Consider the following 20666-nt stretch of genomic DNA (forward strand, 5'->3'; position numbering starts at 1 on the left):
AATTCAGCTGTTTTTCAAGCTTGGACTTTCCACAGGGGATTTAAAAGACAGGGGATAAGTTTAAAATGTTACGTTTCAGATATTTCTGAGCAATTTGAGAGCTGCTGGTCCCTTTTAAAAATGAAACCATTAAAAATGTTTTCATAACCCAAAATGGCTACATGGATTTTCTTCCAACTTCACAAAAATGTTCCCTTCAGGGTTTTTTAGACTTAGACTGAAAAGAAGAATTTTTGTGTGTTATAAGCCTCTGACAATTGGTGAAGAAAAAAAAAAAGAAACCATTTAACAAGCTTAAACATATATGAACAAATAGTAAACTGAATGAACTTTCTTGGACTATTATTTATTATTACTCTATTTCTGAAAATAATCTTAATGAAATGCATCATAATTTAGAAACGAATATTGTTAGAATAACAACAACTCAAACATACAGAGCCAGATATCTAGGCAGTGGGGGGGGAATCCAATTTAGATACCTCTTCCTTTCACTCTCAAGACTTCTTTTACTTAGTGTGGTCCACTGTGTTTGAGAATCTCTCCATGACTAAATGAAAACCTGTGCCCAGGTTGTGGGCTTGTGTGATAGTAGAAAGCAACTTCTCTCCACTTTAAGATGGGAACCATAAAGACGGTCTATCATGGTGCAGCTCTGGTAAGAGACCAGAATAGGCAGACTGGATTTGGTTTCTAATTCCTACAAAGGATAAAGAAGGACTCTAGGCATCTAGATCATGACACCTGGATTCTATTTTTTTTGGCTAGGATTAGTTGACTGCTGTCCTTCACTCAGTCTTTTAAGGTCACTGGGCATAGGCAGAGGGCCATGAAAAGAATCAAGTTGAAGGGCAGCTAGGTGGTGCAGTAGATAGAGTGCCGGCCCTAGAATCAAGAGGACCTGAGTTCAAATCCGAGCTCAGACACATAACACTCACTAGCTGTGTGACTCTGGGCAAGTCACTTAACCCCAATTGCCTCATTTAAAAAAAAAATAAAGAATCAAGTTGAGTCTTCCAACATCTAACTTCCTATTTGCTCTAACATGTTTTTTTACATCTGAGTATGTACTGCCATTTGCATAAAATCATACAGGCTGGGGAAGAAATGTGTGTCACATGGTAGAACTTTATACAAAGATAGGAAAGCAAAGTAAGTACTTAGGAGGTAGTGAGGTGCAGTGGAAAGAACACTGGATCTCAAATTGAAGACTTGGTTTTCAGCCCCGGCTCTAACACTTAATAACCTCATAACTGTGGGTAAACGGATCAGCCTCTCTAAGCTTCAATTTCCTCACCTGCAAAATGAAGCCAGAAACATGTGTACTATGTGCATCCCACTATAGTAATGGATGATGTTAGTTTAAGACCCATACTTGCGAGGGCTCAAATGCTGCTGGTCTCCTCACAGCTAGAGGTATATACAAGACTCAAGAGTCACCCGGCCACTTGTCCATCCACCACAAAGCCTGGGCTGTTTGGGAAGGAAACAAAATCTGGTTTGGGGTTGGGGGCTGGTAGGAAACAACAACCATTTGCCATACATCTGTTCTGTGTTCAGAACAAATAAATATAGGCCATGCCAATGTCTGCTAAAGAGGTCTGCTGCTCGGGGATAATTGAACAAATTATAGTTATTTCATCATTTGATTCACTGGGTCTTAGGTTGCAATCACATAACCTAACCCCTATGGCAAATAAATATGTCTAATACTCTGGTTCCTACATTAGAGTATACTGAATTACACATGTTCTAGTCTAATTAGACACACAGCACTATAACTGAGGATGAAAAAAAAAACAACTTGTGATTGAGCATGCACACATAATAGCTGCTAAATCCATTAGGAAGTCAGACAAGTCTTACAAAGATATTTACAAGTAAATTCTACTATTGCTACAGACTTCAAAAAAGATGATTCCACTTACTTATGCAGGGGGCAATGGGAGATCGGCTTTGCTGGTAACCTTTGGCACATCTATTGCATGTGATGCCAGTCACACCATCTTTGCAAGGACATTGACCTGTGGTTTGATTACAGGTCTTGCCAGCTGCACCCACGGGGTGGCAATCGCATGCTGTGGGGGAAAACACATGACAGTTTCAGAGAAAAAGGAAAAGTGAGAGTCAACATCAATAGGGACAATCCCAGCAAATATCTCTTTCCCACAGAAAAGAACCAAGTAACCCCTCTTCCCACCCATCTTAGGGGCAAGTAGGGAAGGGTCATGCTTATTATCCTGTAAGGATCTTGGTATGTCATGCTATAAAACACCTAGATCTGGGAAATTAAAACCAAAGTACAAAAATGTGATGACATTTCCATATACGTTGGGGGATCTTGCTGCAATCTGTAAGTGAAACCCCATAATTTAAATACATTTTCATGAATAGAACCAAAATTTCCTGATAAGTGGAGAAGAAAGTTTTAGGGGTAAACATTTTCTGTTACATATGAATTCCTATCTGGTAAGTCTGGGATTTTTATATTCTCTGCATACTTCTTACCCTTTAGTCCATCCTTAATTCCCTAGATGGTTGACATGTGTTTAACAGATACAAAGTGACTTTGGGGAGGGAGATAACTGGGCAAGAAATAGGGTATCAATTATCCATATGATCTGAGGCAGCTGGCAAGGGGAAAGGCTGTGTGGGTTCCCCCTAACTCTCTGACCAATCTGTCTGAGGTGCAGTCACAGGAACAAATCATCACATCATAGGATCATAAATTTATAGTGGGAAGAAACCTTAGAGGTCATTGAGCCCACTACCCTCATTTTACATACAGATGAGGAAACTGAGGCCCAGAGAGGCTGAGTGACTCTCCCAGAAATACACAACTAGTAAATATCTCAGGTAGGATTAAAACCCAAGTCTTCCTTACTCCAAGTCCAAAGCTCTATCCAGGTCTGCTCACTAACCAGAGAAGTATCCTCCAAGATTCTGTCACGAATTCTCTTCTCTACTCCCTCCAAACTCTTGATCTCATCAGCTTTCATAGGTTCAATTATCATTTCTAAGCAGATGATTGCCAGATTTATATATCCAACCTGAATATCTCTCCTGAGTTTCAGTCTCACATCTGCCATTTGGACCTCTCACACTGGATGTCCTCCAGGCATCTCAAACCCAACATTTCCAAAACTAAACTTAAAATCTTCCATTCCAAATCCTCTTCTCTTCCCAATTTCCCCATAACTACCAAGGATACCATCATCTTTCCAGTCACCCAGGCTCACAACCTCAGTGTCATTCTTGAACTCCTCACTCAAAGTCACCACATATATCTAATCTTGCATCAACTCATGTTGATTTTACCTTCACAGCATCCCCTTCTTTCCACTCACTTAGCTACCACCCTAGTTCAGGGCCTTTATTACCTCATTCCTAAACTATTATAATGGCCTTTTGGTGGTTCTCGCTGCCTCATGTCTCTCCCCACTCCAATATATCCCTCCAATTAGCTGCCAAAGTGATTTTCCCTAAAGGGCAGGTCTGATCATGTCACAAACTCCATCCCCATCCCCCCAAATAAATTCCAGGGCCCCCCAATTACCTCTAGGCTCAGATATAAAATAGTTTGACATTTAAAGCCTTTCATAATATCCCTGGCACCTTTCAACTTCTAGACTTCTTATGCTATACTCCCTTCCATTTATTCTATATCTGACATAGAGTCTATGATCTAGGTACCTTGGCTTACTTACTATTCCTCAAATATGACACTTCTCCAGACTACCACTTTTCACTTACTACTTTCCCATACCTGGAATACTCCCCTTCCTCATTACTTTGCTTCTCTGGCTTCAAGACTCAACTTGAATCCCATCTTCTACAACAGGTCTTTCCTAGTCTTCCCAGTTCTGGGGTCTTCCCTCTGGGATTACTTTCTATTTATATTGCTTATTTTTTGTATGTATATAGTTAAATGCATGTTGTCTCCCCCACTAGAATAGGATCTCCTCATTTGTAGTAACCAAGTTTTTGCCTTTTTTTATATCTCTAGTTTTTAGCATAGTGCCTAGCACATATTAAGTGCTTAATTTGTTGACTGACTACCCACTATACCCTACTGTTTCTCAGGGATAGTGTAAGACCCATAATTGAAGTAGGAATTGGGAATCATAGGATTTAGAGTTGAAAGGGACCTTACTAATTATCTAGTTCAACCATGTCATATTATACATAAAGGAAACTGAGACTCACAGAGTTTATGTGATTTGCTCAAGATGACAAAGGTACTAAGTATCAAAGCTGGAATTCAAACCCAGATCCTGTGTCTCCAAATACAGTATTCTTACTCAGGAAGACCGGGGTTCTAATCCTAATACTTATTAAGTCTCTAGTCAGATACTACTAGCTGTGTGACCTTAGGAAAGTCAATTAACCTTTCTCTGCCTCACCTACCTTCTCTATAAAATTGTGAAAGAGATGATCTAAGAAAGTGGCACACGTGAAGCATTTTGCAAATCTTAATGAATTTAAGTACTAGTACTTAATAGTACTATTATACCACTCTCTCTTTCTGAAGGAACAATGGCTTTCAGGGTAGTAGTCATAAAAATTAGAAAACTATAATGTCAAAGCTGTTAGAAACCTTAAAGATCACCTAGCCCAACCCTTTCATTTTAAAGGGGAAGGAAACTGATGCACAAAGAGGAGACATAAACTGCTGAAGGTCACCCGGTGAATTAGTAGCAGAGCTAATATGACATCACCCAGTTTTGTTTATTACATAATTTGGGAAATGGGATAGAGACGAGGGACTATGATATATTAAAATGGGTGCTATCCCTGAAATCAGAAGACTTGAGTTTAAATGCCATCTATGTCACTACATGTGTTACCTTGCACAAGTCACTTAACCTCTTCAGGCCTCAGTTTCCCCAATGGCAAAATGAGAGGATTGGACTACATGACCTTTGAAGTCTCTTCCAGCCCTAAACTTTATTTCTATACTACTTCTTGTACCAGGATAAATCCAACCATTTACGGCTCCAATACTTAGCTTCCTGAAAGCCCTTACCACAAAAGCAGGAATCACAAGTAGATCCTGGAGATGGCAATTTCTCCCAGAAATATCACTTCATGATGCTTGCCAACTTCCAGATGGATGTCTACAAAAACCCTGGACAAAGACATGTCTACTTGAAGGTACCAGCCTTTAAAACTTCTGACTGGTTTCACCTCCTTAGCTCCAGATTAAAAGTAAGGAAATGCTTTACCCAGCAACACTGGGAGTTCTTAAGGCTGGCTAACTTTCTGGAGAAACAATATTGTAACAACAAATGGTATTCTACCAGTCCTGCTAATTTCTGAGCCTTCCGGGGCATGTGCTGTATCTAGAATGAATGGAAATAGAAAAATTAAGATGGTGGGGACAGACTGGGATGAGAATCTGACCTGAAGCCAGTTATGTCAGGAAATGGATAAAATACCATCCACATCCCTAAAACATGGTGAGGAGTGGAGTGGTGTAGGCACCAAAAGATAAGGGGCTATCTCAATGTATTTCTTAAAATTATGTTCTATTAAGGGTTATGATTTTAATAACTAAATGTTTAGAAGAACCTATATCAGAGAACAGGCTGTAAAAACTGTAGCTCTTAATAAAGAACCAACTTTGTAGACAAATCAATCATCAGTTGATGATTGACTAATCAATAATCAACCAATTCACATTTATTAAGCACCTATTATGTGCTAAGCACTAAGCAAGTTACTGTTCACATGGGAGGAAAGGATGCTCAGTGATAGTAATGAAGCTCTGGACCTTCCTTCTCACTGGAAAAGGGCCATCATAAGGTTTTCATGCAAACCATATTTGACTGCTGTGATTTTCTTTCTTTGCTTTGCTGTAAGAGATAGGAGCAGGGCAATTGGCAGGAATTATGAAAAGCCTTGATAAGTAATATCCACACAGTTAAAACTCCATTCCTTCAGGTCCTCCACCCCGTCCCCTGGCTATACATAAATCAGAAGCAGAAGAAAAGTCACCATCTAGGGCTTTGGAGATCAAGTTGTCTTGAAGCTCCAAAGCCAGAGAGCTTTTGACTTCAAGAAAGGGTTTTGAGTGAATTAGAAATGTGTTTTCCATTCAAGCCTGAGATCTAAAGCAGATTAGATTTAACTGTGTTTGAGAATAATTATGGGTTAGTTAGTAAACCACCAACGTGCTTATATTTCCTTAAATCTTATTGTTATGGTATTAATGTTTTCAAATGTGATTAGCTATTAATTTTCATGTGTAACTATTAATAAGGAGCTCAATTTTTGAAAAAGGCTTAACTGAACAAAAAAGCCAAGTTATCATCTTCTATCAGTTACACATTTATGGAAAGCCTAACAATACAATTCATAAAGCACTCAGGCATCTCCATATACCTGGTGGCAGCAACTTGAATTTAAGGAATGAAGCTTAAGAAGAAAGTGACTTGAGAACCAGTCTTTCAAATTCAGACCTATAAAATATTAGCAAATATCATTTTTTAAAATTTCCAATTAATAAGGTAAATGTGGAGGGCAATCTTTCTGAATTTTTTGTTTGACAGATAAGAAATTACACTTGGCTTCTGTCAGGTAATTCTTATAAATTGTCATTTATTTCTATTCCAAATTGAGGGGGATAGAGAAGGAATATTACAAATATGACTAGGGACTGAGACACTAACCAGATCAACACTTTCCTTCCAAACTCTGTGGAGGACAGGTGGTGGGGAAGACTGAAAGACAAGAAAAGGAGTGGGAAATGATGGGAAAGAAAAAAGAAATGGGGGGAAAGGAGGGCTCAAGCAAAACTGAACCCCAAATAGTAAGGACATTTCCAACAATGATAGGGCCTTTTCATTTTTTTCTAAATAAGGGGATCTCAACTTGGGATACTTGTATTTGCTTTTTAAAAATATTTTATTTCTTTATTTAAAAATAAATCATTCCCTTTGTAATCCTATTTGTGCTATTTTAGGCATTTAAAAACTCTATCATGAAAAAGGGCTTCAACAGACTGCCAAAAGGGGCCCGTGACACAAAAAAGTTAGGAACCCTTCCTCCAGAGGTATGTGGATGTGACTGCTGGGGAATGCAAGTATTTCCCATACTCTTGTCTCTTGCCTACTCAGGCGCTGGCTGAGACAGAGGGAGCCCTAAACATGGAGATTTGTGCCTAAGTAAGGAGTTTCTGAGAGTGCCCTCCCTGAAGAATAGTTGTTCAGTGAATATTTGCTGAATTGATCTTCAAGGTGACAGTACCTGCTTCATATTTTACTGGCTCTAAACTAGTGGCAGAAATCTCCCTTAGCTATTTCCAAGTGAAGGTTTCTCCTGCTCTTCCCAGTATGTGTGTTGCCTACTAAAGAGCTGTCTCAGTCCTGTTGGGAATTATATCCAAAATGCAAAAAAATAGGCAACACAGAGAAGGCAGCACTATCCTTTTTTCCTCTACTAGGGAGCGTGAGTTCTGAGAACAGAAATGATAGAACAAAAATAGATCATAGTAGGTTGATACCCAAGATAAACAGGAAGATTATAGTAATGAAGTACCTAGTTGCCCTTGATGCATTGAAGTCACCAGGTACATATGTTCTGAAACTACTGGCAAATGTGATTGTTAAGCCACTTTCCATAATCTTTAAAAGATCATGGAGAATGGAAAAAGATCTCATAAGTGGAGAAGGGCAAATGGTATCCCCAATATCAAAAAAGAGAACAGAATGGAGCCTTAAACTATAGACCAATGAGTTTAATTCCTATCAAGATCTAAGAATGTATTATTAAAGGGATTATTAATGAATCTCTGAAAAGGAATCAGGGATCACCAAGAATCAGCATGGCTTCATTAAAATCAGAACTCATGACAAACTTGTCCAGTTTCCTTTTCTGACAGGGTTCCTAGGCAGGTAGGCAGAGGGAACACTGCAGCTACAGTTTACCTAAATATTAGTAACACACCTGGCAAAGTCTTTCATGCTATTAACCTGGATGAGAACTTATGGGCTAGAAGATAGTACGATGCCTAATACAGAACTGTCCAAATGGCCAAATGCAAGGAGTCGTCCCTGATAGTTTGATATTAACTGAGAAGGTTTGGTACTACAGGGCAAAATTAAGAAAACGAACAAGGCAAATTTAGGCTTGATTTAAAGCAACTTACTAATAATTAAGGCTGTCCAAAGTGGAATGGGCTGCCTTAGGAGGCAGTTGGTGCCTCTTCACTAGAGACCTTCAGGGAAAGGCCAGATGACCACTTGTTGGGTACGTCGTACATAGAATCTTTTTCAGGACAGATGGGTCCCTTCTACATCTGAGTTTTCTGACAGCTGCTAAACTCAAATGTGGGCCACCTGAAAATCGTTATCTCCCTCTGCTTTAAGCACGCATTTTATTTTTTGGTCTGGATCTATGATTTTATCAGTTTAGGGAACTCTCAAGCCCCTCTACCAATCTTATCATTAATTTATAGTACGAAGTATTACCTATGGTACTAAGAGATTAAATGAATTGCTATGGTCATCCCATAAGACGTGTCAGAAGCAAGACTTGAACCCAGATCTTCCTAACTATGAGGCAGATTCTTTCTGGTTCTCTGACATACTGCCTTTCCACTTTCTTTTCTTCTTCCTTCTTATTTCTATTTTTAAAAGTTATTATTATTATTTTTTGGGGGGGGGAGGCAATTGAGGTTAAGTGACTTGCCCAGGGTCACACAACTAGTAAGTGTCAAGGGTCTGAGGCCAGATTTGAACTCCTGTCCTCTGGACTCCAAGGCTGGAACTCTCTCCACTGCGTCACCTTGCTGCCCCTAAAAGTTATTTATTTTTAACATTCGTTTTTTTTAAAGTTTTGAGTTCCAAATTCTCTCCCTTCCTTTCACCCTTTCTCTACCCATTGAAAAGGCAAGCAATATATCAATTATATATGTGAAGTCATACAAACATATTTCAATATTAGCCACGTTACCCAAAAAGGCAAGAAAAAGAAAATGAAAAATTATACTTCAATCTGCACTCAGCATTTATCAGTTCTTTAGAGATGGGTAGCATTTTTCATCAAATCCTTCGGAATTGTCTTAGATCACTGTATGGATCAGAGTAGCTAAATCTTTCACAACTGATCATTGTGACAACATTGGTGTTAGTGAGTACAATGATCTGGTTCCGCTCGTTTCACTCAGCATCGATCCATCACAATCACATACCACAACTTGTTCAGCCATTCGCCAGTTGATGAGTATCCCCTCAATTTCCAATTCTTTGCCACTGCAAATAGAGCTGCTATGTATCGTACGTGTATCCTTTTCCTTTTTCTTTGGTATCTTTGGAATACAGATCAAAGAGTTTGTATGCACAGTTTTATAGCCCTTTGGGCACTGTTCCAAATTGTTCTCCAGAATGATTGTACCAGTTCACAACTCTATCTATAGTGCATAAGTATCCCTGCTTTTCTACATCCCCTCCAGCATTGTTTTCCTTTTATGTCATAATTAGCCAATCTGATATATGTGAGGTGGTACCTCAGAGTTGTTTTAATTTTAATTTCTTCAATTAATAGCAATTTAGAACATTTTTATATGACTATAAATAGCTTCAATTTCTTTGTCTGAAAACTGCTGTTCATATTCTTTAACCATTTTGGTTAATTTGGAGAAGGACTCTTATTTTAATAAACTTGACTCAGTTTGCAATATTTGAGGAAATGAGGCCATTATCAAAGAAACTTGCTATATGAATTCTTTCCCAATTTCCTCCTTTCCTTCTAATTTTGATTGCATTGGTTGGTTTGTGGAAAGCCTTTTCATTTTTTCATAATCAAAATTATCTATTACATGCTTCCTATGATCCTCTGCCTCTACATCTTCAAGTTATTTTTCTACAAGCTCTTTGAAATATACAGTCCATAGTCCTAACACAAAGTCTGAGGATATCGGCAAAAGAAAAGGAACCAGTGGTCTGTTGACAGCTACCTTCTTTTTTTCCCTTTCTGCCAACATATTTCTGCAATTTATTTCCCTAGGAAGAGCATGCAACTGAGTCAAGCAGTGTTTGAATACATAGGTGTATATTTGAGGAATATTCAACCCATTCCCTATTCTAGAAGACTATTATCCACTTTCATTTATAGACTTCAAAGAATGTTAAACTTAGGAGGGGCCCTTATCAACTGTCTGGTGGTCCTACCAGATATATTTTACAAAAGAGGAAAGCAAGGGTAAGTGAAGGGAACTGGCTTGTTGACTAAGAATGACTTCATGAGGCTTTGAACCTTTAGGAAAACTGGTCTGATTACTATTCCCTGCCATTTTAATCTTTAAATAAGTCCTTTCTCTTGCCTCACACAGGTTATTCTGTTTTTAACACTCTGATGAACTTATCACATATGATTTTGTATTACAGTTATTTATATGTATACATGTATATCTATATATCTATATCTAGATATCATATCTTCATGTTAAGACCAAGGAAGGGTTCTTACTCTGAGGTCTGTGAACTTGTTTTTAAAACTATTTTGATAACTATGTTTTTGTATAATTGATTTCCTTTTTAATCCCACATATTTTGTTTTATGCATTTAAAAACATTATGCTGCCTAACATCATACTGTCAAAAGAGTTAATGACCAAAAAAGTTAAGAACTCCTGGACAGGCAGCTAGGAGGTACAGTGAATAGAGCAATTGCCCTGGAGTCAAAAAAGTCTTGAGTTCAAATTTGACCGTAAATATTTGCTAGCTGGGTTAAACCTGCTTCATTTTCTTCACCTGTAAAATGAGGATAACAATAGCATCTATGTCATAGGGTTGTTGTGAGGAGCAAATGAGATAATACTTGTTAAGTGCTTATCATAGTGCCCAGCACATAGTAGGTCCTGAATAATATGCTTCTGTCTTTTTCCCCTCTCCCCATTAGACTACACAATCACCATGAGGGCAGGGACCCTATCACTATTTAAACTTTTTACCTAACCAAGCCCCCTAACAGAATGTTTTGCTCAAGTTAAGTGCTTGATAAATACTCCCTGAATTTAGTGACTCACAATCAATGAATGGATTCATTGAAAGGGACAAGCTCACTTATTTTTAAGCCCATTATGGAGAATATTTATCCTTTTCTCCTAAATCAATCCTTAGGTCTGATAAAGTTTTAAAAAACATTTTTATTGATGTTTTGTTTCTTATATCATCATAGTATCCCACATATGCCCCCCTTTCTCTTTCCCTAAGAGCTATCCTATATGACAAATAGTGAGGTTTTTTGAGAGGAAAAAAATAAGGCAGCATAATTGATTGATTCATTGAGAAAATCTAGAAAATCTGTACAATGTATAATACCCACAGACCTTTCATCTTCACCAAATGGTAGTTTGGGGGTACCTTCTCTTCTCTTCTATCTCTTCATTCAAGTCCCACTTGAGCATGATCAAGTTTTAATCCCTAAGGCTTTCTTTCATGCCTGGCCCTTGGTGTGCAATAAATTATAATATTATTAGACTATTACAATATTATTAGAATGATAAATGTGCTGCCAAAAACTATCACATATTTCCAATCCAAGCATAATAAAGTCTTCTCAACTATCTATTATTCTTGATTATTGACATGATTATTCCCTTTCCATTAGCATGGATTATTGAGAATGGACTTACAGGGAGAAGGAAGAATACAAATTCCTAGAATTATTATTAATCAATTTAACATGGTTTAAAGCCTACCTCTTCCTGGCAGTGTAAGAAGTATGTCCATTCCACTGCTGGGCATTTATCTTTCTGGTGTGTCTGTATGACTGAAATGGTGCCATCCATGACAATAAAGTGTACTCTCTGAATAGATTCTAATGTAGAAATTATAGTAAAAGTGTTTGTTTGAACATCTGAATCAGATTGCTTATAAAGTAATAATGGCATCCTGAATTTGGATACCCTTCTTATTGTTCAAAGGTCTTTCACTTATACTGTTCCATGATTTAGGCTAAGTCAAGTATTATCACAGCCATTTTATAGTTGGTGAAGTAAAGCCCAGAGATGTGGAATAGCTTGTCCAAAGTTGCACAGCTAGTTAATGAAAAAGCCAGGATTAGAATGCAGGTTTCTTAACTCCTACACCCATGGACTTCCTCTTCACCAGTCTGACAATTTAAAAAATTCTCTCTGTTAGCAGGAGCAGCACATTATCATTCAACACTAAATGCTGCTTACTGTTAGTAAATCTTGTAAATTTAGGAGTACAATAAGTCTGAACAGTATACCTAACCTGAAGATGGGCACACTGTTTTATGTGTTGCTCACACTCACTAGTAAATTACATTGGTTAGTGTGGCTTTAATGAGGCCATGCCTCTACGTCTGACACCAGCCTGCCTTCTATGCGAATGTATGGTTTTGGTCAAAAGAGGGATGAGAATTAAGGACAGCTCAGCCCCAAACCATCCTAGCTTTGTGGTACCGCTGCCTCTGTTTGATAAATCAACAACAATAACAAAAGTGCTCTTAATGAGAGTAAAGACCAGATCCTCACAGGACTTCCTATTGCAAGTAGGCAGTTGACAGCACCTGGATCTCAAAAAAGGCCAAAAGATGAACAGGCTTATTCTCCACTTATTGTGGAGAACTCTACTCCTCAGAAAAGGGAACAAAGGGAGAGAGGACAAGAACCATATACACTAAATGTAATAATGCCTCTCAGAAGGAAAAAGGTGATTCAATCCGAAGCTGTGAGAGCCTTAGTACTCCCTATAATACCCTTCACCTCCCATCCATTAACTCAAGCATAGTGTAGCTTGGGCTGAGAGGCATGGCATGTGGACCAGGGTAAGAGAAGACTTGGGCACAAAAGAAAGTGGCTGTATGAAGATGGTAGTATGCTTTTAGAAGATGTAGTGCCCTTCCTCCACTCCAAACTTTTTTTTTTTAACAGACTGGTCCCAATGAGAACCAGTTCTAGCACAGCAAACATGCTCAGTGACTTTTTCTCCCCTTCGGAAGTTGACTATTTTTTTTTTCAAGAGAAATTGAATCCTTTCCATAACACATTGAATCCTTTCCACAGCAAGTCACTACCATTTGCAACAACCAGGTAACATCTGGCCATGGAAAAACAATGACACTTTCTTTTTTAAAACCACAACATCATAAAAAGAACAGGAAAAAGAGAGAGAGAGGAAAGAGGATAGGAAGAAAGAAAGAAAAAAGGTGAGAACAGAAGTCCAAGGTCCCTGAAAACCAAGTGTGAGCAGGTTTCTCGTCAGTTCAGCTGGCTGGAACAGTTCCTAACAGCGGCTAAGCTTCCTTATTCCAGAATAATCCCACTTAGGGCTGGCAGGGAAGGCACAGCTCTAGAAACCTTGGGGGACAAAGACAAATATAGGAGAGATGAGAGGAATTCGCATTGGCAGTCTGGAGCATGCTCCTTAAAAAGAGGCCAAGACATTCATAGAGTTCGATCTCACATTCAATGAACCATTTAGAAAAGCAATGGAAGGAAGCAGTGACTGGCATGAGAAAATTTGTATCTAGTCCTGGCTTTACCACTGTGGTTCTGGGGCACATGACTTCCCTCACTCTGAGCCTGTTTTCTCTATCTGTAAAATAATGTTAAATCAGATGCTCTCTCAGAGTGGTTTCACCTGTAATATTTTATGATCTCATTTCTAGACATGGTGTTTTGGACATACAATTACTACTAAGGTGGCTACCTACCTTGTCTCGATCTTCATTATTATGGATTATTTTAGTGTTCAGGCTAATAGGGGAAGAAATGTAAGCACTACCTAGTTGTTATAGCACCATGCCCATATGGGTGCTTCACAAATAAATTTTGAAAATGATGACTTTGGATTTTACTGTATGCGACCCAAAATGAAGAATTCAGTAAGTACTTTTTGATGGATTATTTTACTGTTCCAATGCCACTCCCCACCCCAGTGTTTGTCAGGATTTATCTTTCAGTAATTTTTCTAATTAGTTATGAAACCCTTCCCACTGAAGGCCTACAGAAATGGACAACTCCAAGCTTCTTGAAGGAAGAAGATAGTATAGGGATCATCTTTTGTTGTCTTTTATGAGCCAAGCCCCTAGAAAATGAGAACATCAGGTCCCTCCCAAACAACATGAGATGCAATCATGACGAGTTACTGTGCATCCTTGGACAAGTCACTTGACCTCTCTTGGCCTCTATTCTTTATCTACAAAGTGAAGTGGTTGCACTACATAATTCTGTATGACTTTATGGTGTTAAAGTTCTTTGTTTTGTTATGTTTTTCTGGAAGGCCCTGTGGCAGGTGTGTCCAGTCATGTGTTAGGAGGACTCCTTCCTCCTTCTTTTATCTCCTGAGGAATGGTCTGAGATTCCCAGCGACAAGGCAGCTTTTTGATAAACTTGGAACTCACTTTGTTCTAATACCAATTCAAGTCCACAACTAAATCACATACCTGTGCTATGCCTTGGGCTTGACTTAAAAGTGAGACAGAGACATAAAGGCACAGACCTGGAAAGTGAAGAGGTAAGACAAAGGGGCTACATAAAGACACATATAAGGTTCTCTAAAGATTAACCTGCACAACTGGGTCTCAGGAATGGCGGCATTGAAGTGACAGAGGAGTTTATAGACCAAGTGGAAGAGTTTCTGTACCAAACCATGGACTTGGTTCACCCCAGGAATTATAAGAGCTAATACTCAGGGATAGTGAAGCATAAAACCGTGATGAAGAGAAATAAATATGGTATTTCACCTTCATTGGTACTATTAGGGATGTGGATTGTCCAGAGTAGGGGGAGAGGAATCACCTCTCTAGCAACTCCAAGTTCTTTTTCTGATTTAGGGAATCTCAGTCCTATAGTGGCACCATACAACTGAAACAAATATAAAGGCCCCTAGCAAATGGGGGGGGGGAAGAGGAGAGGGGGCTCACCATATGGATGGTATTTGACTTCTAGCCACTCTCGATTCTTTCAAGCACAGCACCACTCAAGTCTGAAGGACCATATAGGTTTCCTGGGGAAGACAAACATCCACTGGAGAGACAAGGGGAATTGACCTGCCTGTTTGCAGGCTCAGGTATGCATCCCTTTGCATTCCTATTCAGGCGAAATAAAATCTGTCCTAAAACAGCTAACATTATATAGGGCTTTAAAATTTGCAAAGCATTTTACATTTGACCCTCATGATGACCTTATGAGGTAGGTGCTAACATTACCCTCATCATACAGGTAAGGTAATTGAGGCTAAGAGGAGTTTAAGTGACTTGCCTAGGGTCATACAGCTAATAATTATTTAAGACACAGTCTGAACTCAGGTCTTCCTGACTCTAAGTCCAGGCATCTAGTCACTATACCACATTTTACCACTATACCACTATGCCAAATTAATACTAAAAGCATTTATATAATGCATCAAGATTTGCAAATTGTTTAACAAATACTATCTCATTTTATCTTCACAATGACTCTGAGCAACAGGTGTTATTATGTTCAGATGATGAAACTGAGGCCGACAAACATTAAGGGACTTGCCCAGTGTTGCCTCAAACCAAACTGAGACCTGGAAAAGACCTTGTCTTAAAAAGGCCAAGGTCTCCCACTGCATCTGGAGCCACTGCCAGTCGTCCTGATCTATGTTTTGCCAGTGGACTCTGATGATACTGGAGGAGCAGAGTGAGGCTGATGACTTTGCACAGCTCTACCTCACTGAAATCCAATTCACTTGCAAGTAAAGACATCACCCTCCTGGTGTCATTTGTCCTCTTTGAGAATGAAGGACAAACAACATCCATACCTTCATCTGAAACTTTGACAGAAATGTTGAACGGAGTAGAGTTACAGGAAGATTCCTGGAGTCTTCCACATCAACAATGACAGACTAATGATTGCTCTTTGAATCTTGCATCCAAATATCTCAAAATCGACCAAATCATGTTCCTGTCCAGCCCTCCATTATGTCTAGAAGGATAAGAGGTTAAAGTAGGGGAAACAGAAAACAGCTCTGCCACAGGCCTTGCCTTGGGGGATCAGTACCATACAATGGAGAGTGTGCTGGATTTGGATTCTGAGGACCCAGGTTTGTACCTCAACCCTGCCATTCACAAACCTTGTGACCTCAGGCAAGTGACTTTATCTCTCCAGCACTTTCCTTACTTGGAACATGAGGGGATTGGACTAGATGATTTCTAAGATCTCTTCCAGTTCTACATCTGTAATCCTATGATCCTTTCCCATCCTATCTTGGAGAGGTCACTTTAATTTTGGTCCTTTGGGAGAAAATACCAAAGTGCCATGTCTGATGCATCTTGATCAAAGGTAACTTAACACAAACTTTCCAAAAAGCAGAATGATCAAGACAGTATAATGCAGTGGGGCCAGTGGACCTGGATTCAAACGTTTCATCTGCCATTTATGACTTCTGTGACTTTAAACAAGTCATTTAACTTCTCAGGATCTGCTTCCCCAACTGTAAACTGAGGAAGATAATTTCTATGGTTCTTTTCAGTTCTAAATTCTGTGAGAAATAAGCTTCCCTTGAAAATTCCAGGAGTCTGAATTTTGGGGCTCTGATTAGGAGACACCACAACACTATTGTTCTTCAGGGCAGATGAGAAGGTAAACACAGAACAAGCAGGGGCTTCAGGAAAATTCTGGGGACTGAAATGCCTGGGGAAAGTAAAGTATAAATTAGTCTGTGGTTTCCTGAAAAGTGTGTCATCCAGGAATTGTACTTGTTTAGAGTGAAATATCCTTTTTCTGCTTTGAACCAGGCACGTCCATGGATAGGGACCTCCTCCAGAGAGAGTTCACTATTGGAAGCCAGCAGAGAAAGCCAGGCAGCTGGGGCCAGACCCTGCCATATGGCTCAGAGAGCAATATCTGCCTGATGGCTGCTCTGTGAGGGTACCAGTAATGAGTCCTGATGGACAATTCCCAAGTGCAGTAAATGCAGACAGAAAACACAAAACCTTAAAAAGACTGATTAAAACATAAAGATTAGTATGCAATCTGCAGCTCCAGGGTCAGTGGACACATCTGGATTTCAGCCTATCTGGAAGGGAGGCAGTAGCTTTTATTGGGGAGAGACGAAAGTACTTAGAAAATGGAGTGTCAGGACTTTTGCTTCTTTTCAGGTCACAAAAGAAGGGTGTTTGATGATGGGCAGTGTAGAAAGAAGCACACAAACACCAGAAAATGTTGCTAACGAGCACCCAAACTCAGGTGGGATGCAGTCATTGGGAGGTGCTAGCCATTCAAAGCAGAAGGATGGATGACATGTCACAGTCTTGTTAGAAATGGGCCAGGGCACCAGGTGGGAAAGAGTAATTAATTTACATAGTTGACTATATTGATTAATCTACAAGCTCTAGATGAGTAAGGGACAATGATGACATGTGAACCTACCTCCAGAGTGAAAATTTGAAAAAAAAAAAAACCAACCAAAAACAAAACACCAAAAAACAAAACCAAAAAAAACCTACCAGTGCATTTGGATTGAGAACTTCAGACCTCAGGTCTTCCATTAGATCTTAAGGCAAACATCTCAACAATCTTTTTATTTATTTAGAATTAATTAAAAGTCTGTTTTACTGTGCCCTGTACCAGGAAAGGACAAGAGATAATCTATATTTGAAGATAACATACACATTCTACTGGAGGAAAGAAAAGGAAAAAAAGAGATGCAATGAAGAAGATTTGATATTTTTAAAAATCCCATGTCACAGATCACATACACCCTGGTCTTTATAGTATAATCAGCTCACCTCTCCACACTAAGAGGAAAGGGAAAGAATGAACAACTGAAGCCCACAAGATAATTCATCAACTTAATAGCAACCATCATACCAACATCCTCCCTTCCCTCCACTTTGACAACAGTTGCTAACGAAGAACAAAAACAAATGAATCCAGCTCTTCTTACCCCTCTTACTCTGCTCTAAATGAAGATAGGAAGACAATGGAAGTGTGAGGAACAATGCAATGAGGTAAATAACCTAAAACAATGTCAGAACACCAGGGTTCTAGTCCTGCTTCTAGCTGTGTGACCCTGGGCAACTGTCCTCCTCCTACATGGTCTCAGTTTCCTCTTACGAAAATGAGGGGGTTGGTCTGCATGAACTCTAAGTTCCCTTCCAGCTCTAACATTCTAGGCTTTCATGACCTAGTTAACCACATTCTTATTGCCCCTATTCTGCAGCTGACAAGAAAAGTACAAGTCAAGACAGATGGTTTCCATAACCTGTATGTGTAATGTGTGTGCATATATGAACAGGGTGGGGAGGGAGGAGGTCTGAAAGGGGATTGGGGGAGAGAGAGGAAAGCAAGAAAATATAGCCTTTGTAATAACAGAGTGAATTTTGACTCTGGACTAAATCTGGCTCTTAGTCCTTTCTTCTGCTTTCTTGAAGAAGTGTACATTTGATGGTACAATTCCCATTTTTCTACTCTAGTTTTGTACTCATAGCTGTGCAAGTTTGGGTGTGGTTTTCTTCATTTGTCAACTTTGTATCCAAAAACATATGAATCTTTTATCTAGATTGTGCAACTGTGTCACAACAAGTCTTTTGTGCAGCTGTCTCATGGCAATTTCTCAAAGGTCTACCTAGCTAGTCCCAGGGGGATCTATTTCAGAACAAATATCAAGCCTGTGTATCACCAATCAGAAACATTGGCAGATAGCATTTACTTACTTGGGGATAAGGAAATCTTTCAGATTATCAGCTCTGCCCCTGATCTTTAAAATGGGGAAAGGAAGGAATTGACTGTTTTATTTTCTACTCTATTTGTTCCTGTGAATGTGTGCATGAGTGTAAGTATGTGTATGTACATACATATTTACCTTTTTTTTTTAAAACCAGATCTGTAAATTTATTGGTATAGGGAGCTCCCAGGGGAAATTTCTCCTACTGATGAAGATTAGCATCTCTGTTAAAACTTATCATCTTAGAGAGTTTCCCGGGGGCACTGAGAAGTTAACTGTCCCACCAAGGGTCCCATAACCCATATGTGGCAGAAGTATTACTTGAACCCATGTCTTACTGACTCTGAGGCCATCCCTCTATCCACTATGCTAAAATGCCTCTTATTTCAATATTATTTTTCCAAATTTGTTGTATTTTGTAAAAGAACCTTTTCCCAGACCTCATCCCACAAGAGAATACTTGGACCCAAAGGGACAAAGGATCTGAATGGTTTCCTTGGCACAATAATTATAACCGTTGGACGAAAATCTCTTTGGTACACTCGACAAGTTACTTTAGTACTCACGGGGTAGAACTGCCATTCTTTTCAGGGAATTCATCAACTAGTATTTATTGAATATCTCCTATGTGCCAAGTAGAATGCTACAGAATATCTACTATGTGCACTTAAGATGCTGGAAGAAGGACCTTCTGTTACTCAACCTGTAATCTTGGAATTGCAGAGACAAAAGATCATCATCATCACTATCACTGGCATGTGGCCCAGTGGGAAAAAAGGGACACTGGATTTGGAGAAAGAGAACTTGAGTTCAGATTTGTACTCTGCTACTTAGTACCTATCACAAGCCACTTAATCTCTCTGAGCCTCAGATATCTACCCTGTAAAATGATTAAACAACAAAACCTCGAAAGTCCCCTTCAGCTCTAAATGCTATGATGCAGATGATAGACATTTATATAGCACTTTAAAAGTTTACACAGTGCTTTCCTCACAATAAAACTAAGCTAAGATATTATAAGTTACTATCTCCATAAGGAAATTGAGGTCCGTGGAAGTTGTGACTTTCCCAAGGGTCACAAAGGTAACGTGTAAGAGCTGGTGCTCAAACTTAGGTCATGTGACTTCAAATCCAGAATTCTTTCCACTGCAACACATTGCTTCCCAGATCCAATTCCCTCATTTTATAGAGGAGAAAGATCACACAGTCTGTAAATGTCAGAGTCAGAATATGAACCCAGAGCCTGCATTCTTTTCACTGCACAAGTACTTAACTACCTTTAAGGTCCCTCAGTTTCATCATCTGTAGAATAAGGAGTTTGGGATAGATGGCCACTGAGGTCTCTTCCAGCTCCAGATCTGTGATCCCATGTTCTCAGATTCAGAGAAATGAGATGACTTGTCCATGGTACTAATTCCTCTGCAGGTTCAGAATAAACATATTCTGTCCCAGAGAAGATAGCCTTTTCTACAGAATAGGATACAAGGGTGGCCAAGTATTGCTCATCACAGTGCCTTACACGAAGCTGGCTCACAAGAATTCATTTTGTTCAAATGAGTTGAATCCACATTCATAAATTGAGATTGGCCTAGATGAGCTCCTTTCTAGTTCTGGTGTTCTTTGGGTCAATGAATTCAAATGTTTTCAAGGCAAAAGTGAGAAGATGGAGGGTTATCTGATTTCAGTATCTCCAATGATCCATTCCAGCCATATTCTTGACGTGTCCTGATGCTACACTCTATGGACCTCCAAAAACCATACCCTAGGGGCTTTCACTCGTTGGGTCAAGCTAGGAGTGACTGAGCATAAGCCCACATGGCCCATTCTATCCAGGTAGCCCTAGTCATACTAAAACAAATCAATAATACTTCTTAGAAGGCATCACAGGATTACCAATAGACTCTCTTATGGCTCCACTCAACATCCCTGTAACTTCTCAAACCCTAGCCACCATTCTCCTATATGTTGTCTCATCCATTAGAATTTAAGCTTCTTGAG

General features: G+C 39.3%; 1 protein-coding gene across 1 annotated transcript in view; it reads right to left on the minus strand.

Annotated features, from left to right (window-relative positions):
- The window catches only part of NTN1 (netrin 1), a 394170-nt gene that overhangs the window by 136817 nt on the left and 236687 nt on the right, over nt 1–20666 (minus strand). Inside the window, 1 exon segment of the mRNA XM_020966510.2 lies at nt 1929–2078. Coding sequence (XP_020822169.1) covers nt 1929–2078 — 150 coding nt within the window.

Source organism: Phascolarctos cinereus, unplaced genomic scaffold, assembly GCF_003287225.1.
Source record: "Phascolarctos cinereus isolate Bilbo 61053 unplaced genomic scaffold, phaCin_HiC Scaffold_5;HRSCAF=322, whole genome shotgun sequence".
In the NCBI taxonomy this organism is placed as follows: Eukaryota; Metazoa; Chordata; class Mammalia; order Diprotodontia; family Phascolarctidae; genus Phascolarctos; species Phascolarctos cinereus.